This window comes from Somniosus microcephalus, chromosome 19 (genome assembly GCF_052327205.1).
Source record: "Somniosus microcephalus isolate GS21.2 chromosome 19, FLI_Smic_1.0, whole genome shotgun sequence".
NCBI lineage: Eukaryota > Metazoa > Chordata > Chondrichthyes > Squaliformes > Somniosidae > Somniosus > Somniosus microcephalus.
Genome location: NC_141005.1, coordinates 82,665,280 through 82,681,958, shown reverse-complemented (window position 1 = coordinate 82,681,958; position 16,679 = coordinate 82,665,280). Strand labels below are relative to the sequence as shown.

At 43.5% G+C, this 16,679-nt stretch overlaps 1 protein-coding gene across 1 annotated transcript in view; it reads right to left on the bottom strand.

Moving 5' to 3' along the window:
• Nucleotides 1-16,679, bottom strand: part of pik3ip1 (phosphoinositide-3-kinase interacting protein 1) — a 140,904-nt gene that overhangs the window by 33,850 nt on the left and 90,375 nt on the right. Inside the window, 4 exon segments of the mRNA XM_085962124.1 lie at nucleotides 11,564-11,632; nucleotides 11,635-11,681; nucleotides 11,785-11,864; nucleotides 11,866-11,921. Coding sequence (XP_085818250.1) covers nucleotides 11,564-11,632; nucleotides 11,635-11,681; nucleotides 11,785-11,864; nucleotides 11,866-11,921 — 252 coding nt within the window.

Sequence of the window (16,679 nt, the reverse complement as noted above, 5' to 3'; positions counted from 1 at the left end):
GAGTAGAAAAGAGGAATAAGGTGCATAAAAGAGTGAGTGTGTTGGATAGTACTAGAGAGGAAAGTAGTACTAGAGGCAGAAGTAGTACCATATTAGATAGGAAATAACAACAGAAAATGCTGGAAAAACTCAGCAGGTCAGGCAACATCCGTGGACAGAAATTTGAGTTGACGTTTCGGGTCGAACCCTTCTTCAAAACTGGAAAGAAAAGATAGATCGGAGGCAGGGTTGCGATCGGACAAAAGAATAAAAGAAACAAAAGAAGTAAAAAAGAGACAATAAAAGGTGTTAGAAGCTAGACGAGATGGTAATAGGCTGAGATTGGGTGTAAAGTGTACTGGCAGGGCAAGGGATAGCTGCCAGGTGTGAGAGGGAAACAAAAGTGGGGGGGGAAAGGAGTGGAAAAATTACAAGAAAAAATGAAATAGGGGCCGAGGTTAATTTTTCCACTCCTTCCCCCCCCCTTTCTTTTGTTTCGCTCTCACACCTGGCAGCTATCTCTTGCCCTGCCAGTACACTTTACACCCAATCTCAGCCTATTACCATCTCGTCTAGCTTCTAACACCTTTTATTATCTCTTTTTTACTTCTTTTGTTTCTTTTATTCTTTTGTCCGATCGCAGCCCTGCCTCCGATCTATCTTTTCTTTCCAGTTTTGAAGAAGGGCTCGACCCGAAACGTCAACTCAAATTTCTGTCCACGGATGTTGCCTGACCTGCTGAGTTTTTCCAGCATTTTCTGTTGTTATTTCGGATTTCCAACATCCGCAGTATTTTGCTATCATATTAGATAGGAGCAGACTAAGAAAGACTACGAAAAATTTAAAAATGGGTTTAGAATGCAGATATGTAAACGCACAAAGTGTGGTGAATAAGGTGGGTGAGCCACAAGCATAATTAGCCGTGTGGCAATATGATGTTGTGGCATTAACGGAAACGTGGCTTAAAAACGGTGAGGTCTGGGCACTTAATAATCAAGGGTACAAGGTGTTCAGAAAACATAGGGAAGGAATAATGGGAGGTGGGGTGGCAGTGCTGATTAAGGAAGACATTGTAGAGTTGGAAAGTGAGGATGTTCTTGAGGGGACAAGGACAGAATCCATTTGGTTAGAGTTGAGGAGCAAAAATGGTCTGATCATGCTATTGCGGGTATTGTACAGGCCTCCAAATAGTGAGAGGGAGGTAGAGGAGCAAATCTGCAGGGAAATCGCAGAGATATGCAAGAGCTATAGAGTGGTGATATTGGGGGACTTTAATTACCCAAATATCGATTGGGATAATGCTAGGGTAAAGGGAAAGGAGGGGGAGGAATTTCTGAAATGTGTTCAGGAGAATTTCCTTGACCAGTATGTTCTTGGCCCAACTAGGAAGGAGGCATTGCTGGATCTGGTGCTGAGGAATGTGGTGGGCCAGGTCGACCTTAGGTACGAGTGATCATCGTATTATAAGGTTTAGATTAGCAATGGAGAGGAGCAAGGAACCATCTAGAGTGGAACTTCTAAACTGGAATAGGGCTAACTTCAATGGGATGTGAAAGGATCTAGCCAGGGTAAAATGGAACCAAAGACCGACAGGAAAAACTGTAACGGAACAATGGGTGACCTTGAAGGAAATGTTCCAAGTACAGGCTAGGTACATTCCAACAAGAGAGAAGGGTAAGGAAACTGAAGCAAGGGCTCCTTGGATGACGAGGGAGATAGAGAAGATGATGAAACAAAAAAAGAGGGTGTATGATGCATGTCAGGTGAATTCTTCAAGGGAGAACCAGACCAAATACAATAAGTTGAGAGGGGATGTGATGATGAAGAAAATAAGATTGGCTATGAGAGTAGAATGGCGGTTAACATAAAAGGGAACCCAAAAACCTTCTACCGGCGTCTAAACAGTAAGCGGGTAATAAGAGGCGGGGTGGGGCCTATTCGAGACAAAGAAGGTGTTATATGCTTAGAGGCGCAGGGCAAGGCAATCTTCCCTAGATACGGGGGAGGTGCCCGAGGATTGGAAAGTGGCAAATGTGACACCATTGTTCAAGAAAGGGTGTAAGGACAATCCTAGTAACTACAGGCCGGTCAGTTTAACATCAGTGGTGGGTAAAGTTTTAGAAACAACAATCAAGGAAAAAATTAACGGGCACTTGTAGAAGTTTAAGCTAATTAAGGAGAGCCAACACGGATTTGTAAAAGGCAAATCATGTTTGACTAATCTAAGTGAATTTTTTGATGAAGTAACAGGGAGGATCGATGAAGGGAATGCAATGGATGTTATCTACATGGATTTTAAGAAGGCGTTTGAAAAAGTACCACATAGAAGGCTGGTTAACAAAATTGAGTCTCATGGAATAGGTGGGTCAGTGGCAGCTTGGATAAGGAATTGGCTTAAGAACAGAAAACAGCAAGTTGTAGTAAATGGCTGTTTTTCAGACTGGAGGACGGTAGACAGTGGTGTTCCCCAAGGGTCAGTGCTGGGGCCACTGCTTTTTTTGATATATATAAATGACCTGGATATTGGAATACAGAGCAGAATTTCTAAATTTGCCGATGACACCAAACTTGGGGGGTATGGCAAACAGTGAGGATGATATCAATCGACTGCAACAGAACAGAGAAAAACATAGAACCATTCAATGAGATCATGGCTGATCATCCAAACTCAGTACCCAGTCCCTGCCTTCTCCCCATATCCCTTGATCCCTTTAATAGATAGATAAGCAGAATGGGCAGACAAGTGGCAGATGGAATTTAATACAGAGAGCTGTGAGGTGATGCATTTTGGCAGAACAGGGAGAGGCAATATACACTTAATGGCACAGTTTTAAAGAGTGTGCAGGGACAGAGGGACCTGGGAGTTAATGTGCATCGGTCCCTGAAGGTGGCGGGACATATTGAGAGTGTGGTTAGCAAAGCATATGGGATCTTGGGCTTCATAAATAGAGGTATTGAGTACAAAAGTAGAGAAGTTATGCTGAACCTTTATAAAGCGCTGGTTAGGCCACAACTGGAGTATTGCGTCCAGTTCTGGTCACCACACTTTAGGAAGGATGTGAAGGCCCTTGAGAGGGTGCAGAGGAGATTTACCAGAATGGTTCTGGGGATGGAGGATCTTAGCTACAAGGACAGGTTGGAGAAGCTGGATTTGTTTTCATTAGAGCAAAGGAGGTTGAGGGGTGATTTGATAGAGGTGTACAAGGTTATGACGGGTTTGGATAGGCTAGACAGGGAAAGGCTGTTCCCACTAGTTGATGGTACAAGGACTGGGGGACACAGATTTAAGGTTTTGGGCAAGAGATACAGGGGGGATGTGAGGAAAACCTTTTTTACGCAGCGAGTGGCGAGGACCTGGAACTCGCTGCCGACGGAAGTGGTGGAAGCGGAGACACTCAATGTTTTCAAGGGGAGACTAGATAGGCACTTGAGGGAAATAAACTTGCAGGGCTACGGGGATAGAGCGGGGGAATGGGACTAACGGCTCTAGAGAGCCGGCACGGACTCGATAGGCTGAATGGCCTCCTTCTGTGCCATTATGACTCTGACTCCCTACCCATGTCAACAGGTTGCCTTTAATTCCATGCACTCTCATTATTGTTAACAGTCTCTTGTGTGGAACCTTATCGAATGCCTTCTGGAAGTCCATATGAATAACATCCATAGACACTCTTATCTACCACGTTAGTTACCTCCTCAAAAAGTTCAACTAGGTTAGTTAGACATGACTTACCCTTTACAAATCCACGCTGGCTCTCTCTGATCAGCTCATATTTGTCCAAATGCTCAGTCACTGTTACATAAGAACATAAGAACATAAGAAATAGGAGCAGGAGTAGGCCAATCGGCCCCTCGAGCCTGCTCCGCCATTCAATAAGATCATGGCTGATCTGATCCTAACCGCCAATCTACTATCACAGAACCATCTCCTGAATTTAACAGAATTAGACACACGAAATAGGAGCAGGATCAGGCTACACGGCCCCTGGGCCCGCTCCGCTACCCACAGGGCCATGACCGATCCGAACCTAGACTCATGTCCAAATTCCTGCCCGCTCCCCGTAACCCTTAATTCCCTTTACTTCTAGGAAACTGTCTATTTCTGTTTTAAATTTATGTAATGATGTAGCTTCTACAGCTTTTTGGGGCAGCATATTCCATGGACCTACCACCCTCTGAGTGAAGTAGTTCCTCCTCATCTCAGTTTTGAAAGAGCAGCCCCTTATTCTAAGACTATGCCCCCTAGTTCTAGTTTCACCCATCATCGGGAACATCCTCCCCGCATCCACCCGATCCAACCCCTTCACAATCTTATATGTTTCAATAAGATCGCCTCTCATTCTTCTGAACTCCAATGAGTAGAGTCCCAATCTACTCAACCTCTCATCATATGTCCATCCCCTCATCCCCGGGATTAACCGAGTGAACCTTCTTTGTACTGACTTGAGAGCAAGTATGTCTTTTCTTAAGTATGGACACCAAAACTGTACGCAGTATTCCAGGTGTGGCCTCACCAATACCTTGTACAACTGAAGCAATACCTCCCTATTTTTATATTCTATCCCCCTAGCAATGAAAGCCAACATTCCATTGGCCTTCTTAATCACTTGCTGCACCTGCATACTAACCTTTTGAGTTTCGTGCACCAGGACCCCCAGATCCCTTTGTACTTCAGTACTTTCCAGTTTCTTGCCATTAAGATAATAACTTGCTCTACGATTTTTCCTGCCAAAGTGCATAACCTCACACTTTCCAGTATTGTATTCCATCTGCCAAATCTCTGCCCACTTACTTAGCCTGTCTATGTCCCCTTGCAGGTTTTTTATGTCCTCCTCACTCACTACTTTCCCTCCCATCTTAGTATCATCTGCAAACTTTGATATGTTACACTTGGTCCCCTCCTCCAAATTGTTAATATAGATTGTAAAGAGTTGGGGACCCAGCACTGACCCCTGCGGAACACCACTAGTTACTGATTGCCAGTCTGAGAATGAACCATTTATCCCAACTCTCTGCCTTCTGTTAGATAGCCAATCCTCTATCCATGCCAGAATATTACCCCCAATCCCGTGATTTTTTATCTTAAGCAATAATCTTTTGTGTGGCACCTTGTCAAATGCCTTTTGGAAGTCTAAATACACTACGTCCACTGGTTCCCCTTTATCCACCCTATATGTTACTTCCTCAAAGAACTCCGGCAAATTTGTCAAACATGACTTCCCCTTCATAAAACCATGCTGACTTTGTCCTATTAAATTATGATTATCCAAATGTCCTGTTACTGTCTCCTTAATAATGGACTCCAAAATTTTACCTACCACAGATGTTAGGCTAACCGGTCTATAGTTTCCAGCCTTCTGTCTACTGCCCTTTTTAAATAAGGGTGTTACATTAGCAGTTTTCCAGTCTGCCGGGACCTTTGCTGAGTCCAGGGAGTTTTGGAAAATTATTACCAATGCATCCACAATCACTACCGCCACTTCCCTCAAGACCCTAAGATGTAAGCCATCAGGTCCAGGTGATTTATCCGCCTTGAGTCCCATTATTTTACCGAGTACCACGTCCTTAGTGATTTTGATCATGTTTAGCTCCTCCCCCCCTATAGCCCCCTGTTTGTCCAGTGTTGGGATATTCTTAGTGTCCTCTACTGTAAAGACTGATACAAAATATTCATTCAGTGTTTTTGCCATCTCCATATTTCCCACCATTAATTTCCCGGTCTCATCCTCTAAGGGACCAACATTTACTTTAGCCACCCTTTTTCTTTTTATATAACTATAAAAACTCTTACTATCTGTTTTTATATTTTTTGCTAATTTACTTTCATAATCTATCTTCCCTTTCTTAATCAATCTTTTTTGTTATTTTTTGCTGTCTTTTAAAGTTTTCCCAATCCTCTATCCTCCCACTAGATTTGGCTACCTTATATGCCCTTGTTTTTAGTCGAATACTATCCTTAATTTCTTTACTTAGCCACGGATGGCTGTCTTTTCTTTTACACCCTTTTCTTCTCAGTGGAATATATATTTTTTGGGAGTTGTAAAATAACTCCTTAAATGTACACCACTGATCATGTATCGTCTTACCCTTTAATCTATTTTCCCAATCTACTCTACTCAATTCCACTCTCATACATTCATAGTCTCCTTTATTCAAGCCTAGCACGCTTGTTTGAGATCCAACCTTCTCACCCTCTAATTGAATATGGAATTCAACCATGTTATGGTCACTCATTCCAAGGGGATCCTTTACTAGGACATTTTTAATTAATCCTGTCTCGTTACACAGGACCAGATCTAAGGTTGCTTGCCCCCTGGTCGGTTCAGTTACATACTGCTCAAGAAACCCATCCCTAATACACTCAATGAACTCATCCTCAAGGCAGCCCTGCCCAATTTGATTTGTCCAATTAATATGATAGTTAAAATCCCCCATAATTATAGATGTTCCCTTATTACAAGCCTCAACTATTTCCTGATTGATACTCCGTCCAACAGAGTTGCAACTGTTCAGAGGCCTATAGACTACGCCCACTAGTGTTTTTTTCCCCTTATTATTCCTTACCTCCACCCAAACTGTTTCATTATCCTGATCTTTTGACCCAATATCATTTCTCTGTATTACAGTGATTCCTTCCTTTATTAACATAGCCACCCCACCTCCCCTTCCTTCCTGCCTGTCCTTCCTGATCATTAAATAATCTGGTATGTTTAATTCCCAGGCATTGTCACCCTGCAGCCATGTTTCTGTAATGGCCACAAGATCATACCCATATGTAGCTATTTGTGCCATTAACTCGTCTATTTTGTTACGAATGCTACGTGCATTCAGATAGAGAACTTTCAAATATGGTTTGTGACACTTAGTTCCTGCTTTTGCCCTTTTTATTACTTTACCTTTTACTCCATACCTTCTGCCCCTTCCTGACACGCTCTGGTTTTTAATTTCCCCACTGCTACCTAAGTCTATGACCTTCTCTGTTGTCATTTTTATTATTTGCTCTCTAGGAACCTCCCCCCCACTAGTTAGTTTAAAGCCCTCTCTACAGCCCTAGTTATATGATCCGCCAGGACTCTAGTCCCCGCACTGGCCAAGTGAAGTCTGTCCCAACGGAACAGCTCCCTCCTGCCCCAGTACTGGTGCCAGTGTCCCAGGAAGCAAAACCCATTTCTCCCACACCAGTCTTTGAGCCACGCATTTAACTCTCTAATTTTATTTGTCCTAGCCAAATTCGCTTGTGGCTCAGGTAATAATCCAGAGATTATTACCCTTGAGGTTCTGTTTTTTAATTTGACCCCTAGCTGCTCATACTCCTTTAACAGAACCGGCTTCCTAGTCCTATCTACGTCGTTTGTACCAACATGGACCACGACAACTGGATCCACCCCCTCCCACTGCAAGTTTCTTTCCAGCCCAGAGGAGATGTCCTTAACCCTGGCACCGGGTAGGCAACACAGCCTTCGGGACTCTCGCTCTCGGCTGCAGAGAACTCTATCTATCCCCCTAATAATACTATCCCCTACCACTACAACATTTCTATTTACTCCCCCCTCTTGAATGGCCCCCCGTTCCACGGTGCTGTGGCTAGGTTGCTCATCCTCCCTGCAGTCCCTGCTCCTGTCCCCACAGGGAATAAGAACCTCGAACCTGTTGGACAAGAACAAGGGCTGCGGCTCCTCCAGCTCTACCTCCTGGATCCCCGTACCTGCCTCACTTGTAGTCATACCGTCCTGTCTGAATTAATTAACTTCATAGGTGTGACCACCTCCTGATACACAGAGTCCAGGTACTTCTCCCCCTCCCTGATGTGTCGCAGTGTCTGAAGCTCAGACTCCAGCTCATCAACACGGAGCTGGAGTTCCTGTAGCAGCAGACACTTGTCACAGACGTAATCACCGTGAGCCTCAATGGGGTTCACCGACTCCCACATCTCGCAACAGTAACACATCACCTGCTCCATTCTAAGTAATTAATTAAATTTTTTGTTGTTAGTTATGGACACCCTCTGCCCGATTTTAGATCCCTTTAATTAATTGGATTTAAATTAAATCAATCCCTCTAGTTACACCAGTTAAATGGTTTACCAACAGTCACTCTGCACCAGAAAGGCCTTATTAACTACAACCCACAGAGTTAAAGTTTGAAAAGAGCACCTAACACCCCACTTACCCTAACTCACACTTACCCACACTGTTGCAAATAACATTCTAGGAGCTTCCCTACAACAGACATTAGACTAATAGGCCCATCATTTCCTGGTTTCTCTCTCCCGCCCTTCTTAAATAATGGAGTGACATTGGCAATTTTCCAATTCCTGAATTGAGCGCGCTTTGGAAGATCATGACAAAAGCATCTACAATTTCCTCACCTACTTTTTTAATTGCCTGGGGTGGAATCCATCCAGTCCTGGGGATTTGTCGATCTTTAGTCTCATTATTTTCCCCCATTACCAGTTTTTTTTACTTATATTAAATTAAATCTAGTACTTGATTTATTTTGAATTTTTCTCGTATCTCTGGTACGTTATCCTCTTCCTCCACTGTGAAGACCGATGTAAAGTATTTAGTAAGTCTGCCATTTCCTGATTTCCAATTACAATATCACCTGCGAATGTCTGTCTTTAAGGGGTCCACGTTCCTCTATTAATATATCTGTAAAAGCCTTTAATGTTGTCCTTGATATCCCTCGCAAGCTTTTTCTCATATTCCCTTTCTGCAGCTTTAACTAGCTCTGTTAATAAAGGATGAGATCAGTACAGTGGTGAGAAATGATATTGCCTCGGAAGATCAAGATGTAGAATCAGTTTGGGTGGAGATAAGAAATAATAAGGGAAATAAGTCACTGGTGGGAGCAGTCTATAGACTCCCTAACAGTAGCTACACAGTAGGACAGAGTATAAATCAAGAAATAATAGGGGCTTGTAAGAAAGGTGCTGCAACAATCATGGGCGATTTTAATCTTCATATAATTGGACAAATCAAATTGGCAAAGGTAGCCTTGAGGACAAGTTCATAGAATGTATTTGGGATGGTTTCTTAGAACAATATGTTGTGGAACCAACCAGGGAGCAGGCTATTTTAGATCTGGTAATGTGCAATGAGGCAGGATTAATTAATGATCTCGTAGTAAAGGATCCTCTAGGGAAGAATGATCATAGCATGATAGAATTTCACATTCAGTTTGAGGGTGAGAAACTTGGGTCTGAAACTAGTGTCTTAAACTTAAATAAAGGCAATTAACAAAGGTATGAAGACAGAGTTGGCTAAAGTGGACTGGGAAAATAGGTTAAAGGGTAAGACGGTAGACAAGCAGTGGCAGACATATAAGGAGATATTTCATAACTCTCAGCAAAGGTATATTCCAGTGAGAAGGAAAGACTCTACAAGAAGGATAAACTATCCGTGGCTAACTAAGGAAGTTAAGGATGGTATCAAATTGAAAGAAAAGGCATACAATCTTGCAAAGATTAGTGGTAGGCCAGAGGATTAGGAAATTTTTACAAACCAGCAAAGGATGACTAAAAAAATAATGAGGGAGAAGATAGATTATGAGAGTAAACTAGCAAGAAATATAAAAAAGACAGTGAGCTTCTACAGGTATATAAAAAGGAAGAGAGTAGCTAAAGTAAACATTGGTCCCTTAGAGGATGAGACTGGGGAATTAATGGGAAACAGGGAAATGGCAGAGACTTTGAACAAATATTTTGTATCTGTCTTCACGGTAGAAGACACTAAAAGCATCCCAATAATAGTAGATAATCAAGGGGCAAAAGGGAGGAACTTAAAACTATGACTATCACTAGAGAAAAGGTACTGGGCAAACAAATGGGACGAAAGGCTGACAAGTCCCCTGGACCTGATGGCCTGCATCCGAGGGTCTTACAAGAAGTGGCTGCAGGGATAGTGAATGCATTGGTTGTAATCTACCAAAATTCCCTGGATTCTGGAAAGGTCCCAACGGATTGGAAAACCACAAATGTTACGTCCCTATTCAAGAAAGGAGGGAGACAGAAAGCAGGAAACTATAGGCCAGTTAGCCTAACATCGGGAAAATGCTGGAATCCATTATTATGGAAGTAATAGCAGGACATCAAGCAAAGTCAACATGGTTTTATGAAAGGGAAATCGTGTTTGACAAATTTACTAGAGTTCTTTGAGGACGTAACGAACAGGGTGGATAAAGGGGAACCAGTAGATGTGGTGTATTTGGATTTCTAGAAGGCATTCCACATAAAAGGTTACTGCACAAGATAAGAGCTCATGGGGTTGGGGGTAATATATTAGCATGGATAGAGGAGTGGCTAACTAACAGAAAGCAGAGAGTCGGGGTAAATGGGTCATTATCCGGTTGGTAAACTGTAACTAGTGGGGTGCCACAGGGATCAGTGCTGGGGCCTCAACTATTTACAATCTATATTAATGGCTTGGATGAAGGGACCGAGTGTACTGTAGCCAAATTTGCTGATGATACAAAGATAGGTGGGAAAGCAAGTTGTGAGGAGGACACAAATCTGCAAAGGGATACAGACAGGTTAAGTGAGTGGACAAAAATTTGGCAGCTGAAGTATAATGTGAGAAAGTGAGGTTATCCACTTTGGTACGAAGAATAAAAATGCAAATTCTTTTTTTTTAATGGAGACGACAGAATGCTGCAGTACAGAGGGATCTGGGTGTCCTCGTACATGAAACACAAAAACTTAGCATGCAGGTACAGCAAGTAAGTAGGGAAGTCTAGCTACAACTGTACAGGGCGTTGGTGAGACCACCCCTGGAGTACTGCGTACAGTTTTGGTCTCCTTATTTAAGGAGGGATATACTTGCATTGGAGGCAGTTCAGAGAAGGTTCACGAGGTTGATTCCTGAGATGAAGGAGTTGTCTTATGAGGAAATGTTGAGCCAGTTGGGCCTATACTCATTGGAGTTTAGAAGAATGAGAGGGGATCTTATTGAAACATATAAGATTCTGAGGGGGCTTGACAGGGTAGATGCTGAGAGGATGTTTCCCCTCGTGGGGGAGTCTAGAACTAGGGGGCATAGTCTTAGGATAAGGGGTAGGCCATTTAAGACTGAGATGAGGAGGAATTTCTTCACTCAGAGGGTTGTGAATCTTTCAAATTCTCTGCCCCAGAGGGCTGTGAATGCTGAGTCATTGAGTATATTCAAGGCTGCGATAGATAGATTTTTGGACTCTAGGGGAATCAAGGGATATGGAGATCGCGCGGGAAGTGGAGTTGAAGTCAATGATCAGCCATGATCTTATTGAATGGCGGAACAGGCTTGAGGGGCCGCAAGGCCTACTCCTGTTCCTATTTCTTATGTTCTTATGTACTACTTTCTCTGTATCCCTTTGCCGTTCTTTATATCTCTCTCAGTCCGCGGGATCTCCACTGTTCTTTGCAATCGTAGAAGCCCTTTCCTTTAGTTTAATACTAGCTCTCACATCGCTTGTTCACAAAGGTGGTTTAATTACACAAGTACAGCTGTTGCACTCAGTGCCACCCTGTATAAACTGTCCGGCCTGTCTCAGTGTCACGTTCAGCAGCTGTACACTGCAGAACTGGTGTGATATTAAAGATCTGTTTTACCATTACAGCCTCCAATGCCACAGGTGCGTCGGACTGGTCTCTCCTCACCCGGGGCCTTTACGTAGCACAGGGCCCATCCTCCCCATCTGGATTTCGACAGAAACGGTGGTCTCCACACCTGTTATTTATCACAACATTTTAGCAATGTTAGATCAAAGCTGCCATGTTTGCTCAGATTAACACAATGAAGGAGTTTTATCGACGACTGGGAAAGGTTACACTCGCTACCTGTCACGCTGTCTGGATAGAGAGTCATGTTATAATCCCGCTCATTTTCCATCCAGTTCACACACCGCTCTTCTAGCAGATGTAATCTGCTGCTCTCCTCTGTAGTTCATCCCATTGGACAGGACACATTCTGCAACAAATTAATCAAAAGATTAATGGAACATAACATAACATAACTCAGTAATAACTCCTTCCCAGTTGTCAGACCAGTCTCTCTCTCCCCCAGTCTCACTCTCTCTCTCTCTCCCCAGGTCTCTCTCACTCGCTCTCGCTCTCTCTCTCCCCAGTCTCACTCTCTCACTCTCTCTCCCTCTCCCCAGGTCTCTCTCACACTCTCTCTCTCTCTTCCCAGGTCTCTCTCACTCTCTCTCTCTCTCTCTCCCCAGGTCTCTCTCACTCGCTCTCGCTCTCTCTCTCCCCAGGTCTCTCTCTCTCTCCCCCAGTCTCACTCTCTCTCCCCAGGTCTCTCTCACTCGCTCTCGCTCTCTCTCTCTCTCTCCCCAGTCTCTCTCTCTCACTCTCTCTCTCTCTCCCCAGGTCTCTCTCACTCTCTCTCTCTCCCCAGGTCTCTCTCACTCTCTCTCTCCCCAGGTCTCTCTCACTCTCTCTCTCTCCCCAGGTCTCTCTCACTCTCTCTCTCTCTCTCCCCAGTCTCTCTCTCACTCTCTCTCTCTCTCTCCCCAGGTCTCTCTCTCTCTCTCTCTCTCTCCCCAGGTCTCTCTCACTCTCACTCTCTCTCTCCCCAGGTCTCTCTCACTCTCTCTCTCTCCCCAGGTCTCTCTCTCTCTCTCTCCCCAGTCTCACTCTCTCACTCTCTCTCTCTCTCCCCAGTCTCACTCTCTCAATTCAAATTCAAATTCAAATCGCTTTATTGGCATGATAAGGTACATCTTATGTTGCCAAAGCATCAAAATACATTTATGGTTGAACACATAAACGCAGTTCTATTCATACAGTGTATAAACAGATATATCCCTGAGTGTATAAATATACATTCGCATTGTTTATATATACTCTTTTCTTAGTTTACTGGTTGTCCCTCTGTTCATGGCAAGCTGTAACATAGTGTGCCGCCACTCTCTCTCTCTCCCCAGGTCTCTCTCTCCCTCTCTCTCTCCCCCCAGTCTCTCTCTCTCTCTCTCTCTCCCCAGGTCTCTCTCTCTCTCTCCCCCCCCAGTCTCTCTCTGCCCAGTCAATTCAATTCAATTCAAATCGCTTTATTGGCATGACAAGGTACATCTTATGTTGCCAAAGCATCGAAAAACATTCATGGTTGTACACAAAAATACAGATCTATCCATAGTGTATAAACAGATATATCCCTGAGTGTATAAATATACATTCGTATAATTTGTATATACTCTTTTCTTATATTTAGTGGTTGTCCCTCTGTTTATGGCAAGCTGTAACATAGTGTGCCGCTAAGGTTACACAGTTTCTCTCTTCCCCTAGTAGGTATGGGAGTTTTTGGTCGTCATTCAAATTTCTGAATTCAGGGCATATTTGTGTGAATTTTTGGTAGAAATTCTCCCTGATGCCCTGATATTTTCCACAAGATGTGAGGAAGTGCATCTCTGTCTCCACCACTCCCTGACTGCAGTGAGAGCATATCCTGTCCTCTCTTGGCAACCAGGTCTGTCTGTGTCTGCCTTTTTCGATGGCCAGGCTATGTTCACTAAGTCTGTACCTTGTCAAGGTTTTTCTCAGTTTGCTATCCTTTACCATGGTCAGGTATTCAGCCATGTTGGATTGTCTGTTTAGGGCCAAGTAGCAATTGAGTTTGTTTTGGGTTTTTGTTGTTTCTGCCCAATATGACAGGTATTTTTCCTTTTGTTTAGTGACAATTGTGTTGGGTCGAATTCTCTGTGCTACGATGTCACTGTCCTGGGGCTGGTTATTGTTAGTAGTGTTAGTGGTTGCTTCACTGAGTCCCAGGACTAGTTGACTGAGGGTATTCTTCTTTATGGTCCTCTCTTGGCATTTCAAGGCTTCGTAATGATAGCAGTGGGAGTTGCTCATTTTTAGGTGTTTCCAAAATTTGGTGGCTCTTTTTTGGATAGTAATTATTAATGGATATTGGCCTAGTTCTGCCCTGCATGCATTGTTTACGGTTTTCCTTTGAGTCCGGAGGATACTTTTACAGAATTCTGCATGTAGGATCTCAATTGGGTGTTTGTCTCTCTCTCTCTCCCGTCTCTCTCTCCCCAGTCTCTCTCTCTCCCCCAGTCTCTCTCTCTCCCCCAGTCTCTCTCTCTCCCCGTCTTTCTCTCTCTCCCCGTCTCTCTCTCTCTCCCCGTCTCTCTCTCCCCCCAGTCTCTCTCTCTCGCTCTCTCTCCCCCAGTCTCTCTCTCTCTCCCCTGTCTCTCTCCCCGTCTCTCTCTCCCCCCAGTCTCTCTCTCTCTCCCCCAGTCTCTCTCTCTCCCCCGTCTCTCTCTCCCCCCATCTCTCTCTCTCCCCCAGTCTCTCTCTCTCTCCCCCAGTCTCTCTCTCTCTCCCCCAGTCTCTCTCTCTCTCTCTCTCCCCCAGTCTCTCTCCCCCCAGTCTCTCTCTCTCTCCCCCCCCCAGTCTCTCTCTCTCTCTCCCCCCAGTCTCTCTCTCCCCCCAGTCTCTCTCTCGCTCTCAATTCAATTCAATTCAATTCAAATTGCTTTATTGGCATGACAAGATACATCTTATGTTGCCAAAGCACAGAAATACATGTATGATTGACCACATAAACACCGCTCTAGACATACAGTGTATAGACAAGTATACCCATGTATACATAGCTATATGCACATATAATATGCATATAATCTTTTCTTAGATTTAATGTGTCACTGGTTGTCCCTCTGCTTGTGGCAAGCTGTAACATAGTTTGCCGCTATAGTTACACATTTTCTCTGTTCCCCCAATAGATATGGGAGTTTTTGGAGGTCAATCAAATTTTTGAATTCAGGGCATATTTTTGTGAATTTTGGGTAGAAATTCTCCCACATGTCCTGATAGTTTCCGCAAGTTGTGAGGAAGTGCATCTCTGTCTCCACCACTCCCTGACTGCAGTGAGAGCATATCCTGTCCTCTCTTGGCAGCCAGGTCTGCCTGTGTCTGCCTTTTTCGATGGCCAGGCTATGTTCACTAAGTCTGTACCTTGTCAAGGTTTTTCTCAGTTTGCTATCCTTTACCATGGTCAGATATTCAGCCATGGTGTATTGTCTGTTTAGGCCAAATAGCAATCGAGTTTGTTTTGGGTTTTTGTCATTTCTGTCCAATAGGTCAAGTATTTTTCCTTTTGTTTAGTGATAATTGTGTTGGGTTGAATTCTCTGTGCTAGGGTGTCACTGTCCTGGGGCTGGTTATTATTATTAGTGTTGGTAGTTACTTCACTGAGTCCCAGGACTAGTTGACTGAGGGGACTCTTCTCTATGATCATCTCTTGGCATTTCAAGGCATCGTAATGATAGCAGTGGGGGTTGCTCATTTTTAGGTGTTTCCAAAATTTGATGGCTCGTTTTTGGATATTTATTAGTAGTGGATATTGGCCTAGTTCTGCCCTGCATGCATTGTTTGTGGTTTTCCTCTGAGTCCGGAGGATACTTTTACAGAATTCTGCATGCAGGATTTCAATTGGGTGTTTGTCACATTTTGCGAATTCTTGTTGTGTTCTCACAACACTGCCATAGAGTGCAATTGGTTCAATTACTGATTTAAAAATTTTGAGCCAAATGACAATTGGAATTTCTATTTGGGTTGACTTTTTGATGGCAGAGAAAGCCCTTCTTGCTTTCTCTTTCAGTTCATTCACAGCCAAATGAAAGTTTCCCATAGAACTGATTTTTAGGCCTAGGTATGTGTAATTTGTAGTTTGTTCGATTTTAGTTGCTCCTATTGTGAAGTTTATTCTGGGTCCCTGATGTCTGGATCTTTGCTGGAACACCAGAACTTTGTTTTTTTTGGGGTTTATTGTCAGGGCCCAGGTCTGACAGAACGACTCTAGCAGATCCAGGTTCCGCTGTAGTCCCTCCTCAGTTGGTGAGAGCAGAACCAGGTCATCTGCATAGAGGAGGAATTTAACCTTGGATTCATATAGGGTGAGGCCGGGTGCTGTAGATTGTTCAAGGAGTTTTGCCAATTCATTTATGTAAATATTAAAGAGTGTCGGTGAGATAGGCGAGCCCTGCGCCACTCCACGCCCCTGTGAGAAATATTTTGTTTGTTTGTCTCCAATTTTAACTGCACATTTATTGTTTGTATACATTGATTTAATTACATCATATGTTTTTCCCCCTACCCCACTTTCAATAAGTTTCAAGAATAGACCGTCGTGCCAAATAGAATCGAAAGCCTTCTGGAAATCTATAAAGCAGGCAAAAATGTTGCTTTTGTTTTGGTGAACATGTTTGTCAATTAGGGTGTGTAGGGTGAAAATATGGTCCGATATTCTATAATTTGGTAAGAATCCTACTTGGCTTTTACTCAAGATATCGTGCTCCTCAAGGAAATTTATAAGTCTTTGGTTTATGATACTACAGAATATCTTCCCCAGGTTACTGTTCACACAGATGCCTCGATAGTTATTTGGGTCAACTTTGTCTCCACTTTTGTATATGGGCGTTATGAGTCCTTTGTTCCAGATATCAGGGAAGTAACCGACACTCAGAGCCAAGTTGAAGAGTTTTAGGATAGCCCATTTCATTTTATCGTCAGTGTGTTTAATCATCTCGTTTAGGATGCCATCTGCACCGCAAACTTTTCTTGGTCGCAGGTCCTTGAATTTTTCAAGTAGCTCTTTTTCAGTTATTGGGTGGTCTAATGGGTTTTGTTGGCCTTTTATGGCCAGTTTGAGCTTTTCCAATTCTTTGCATATTAGATCTTGCTCTGGGCTTAGTGTGTTTTTCTGGTATAATTT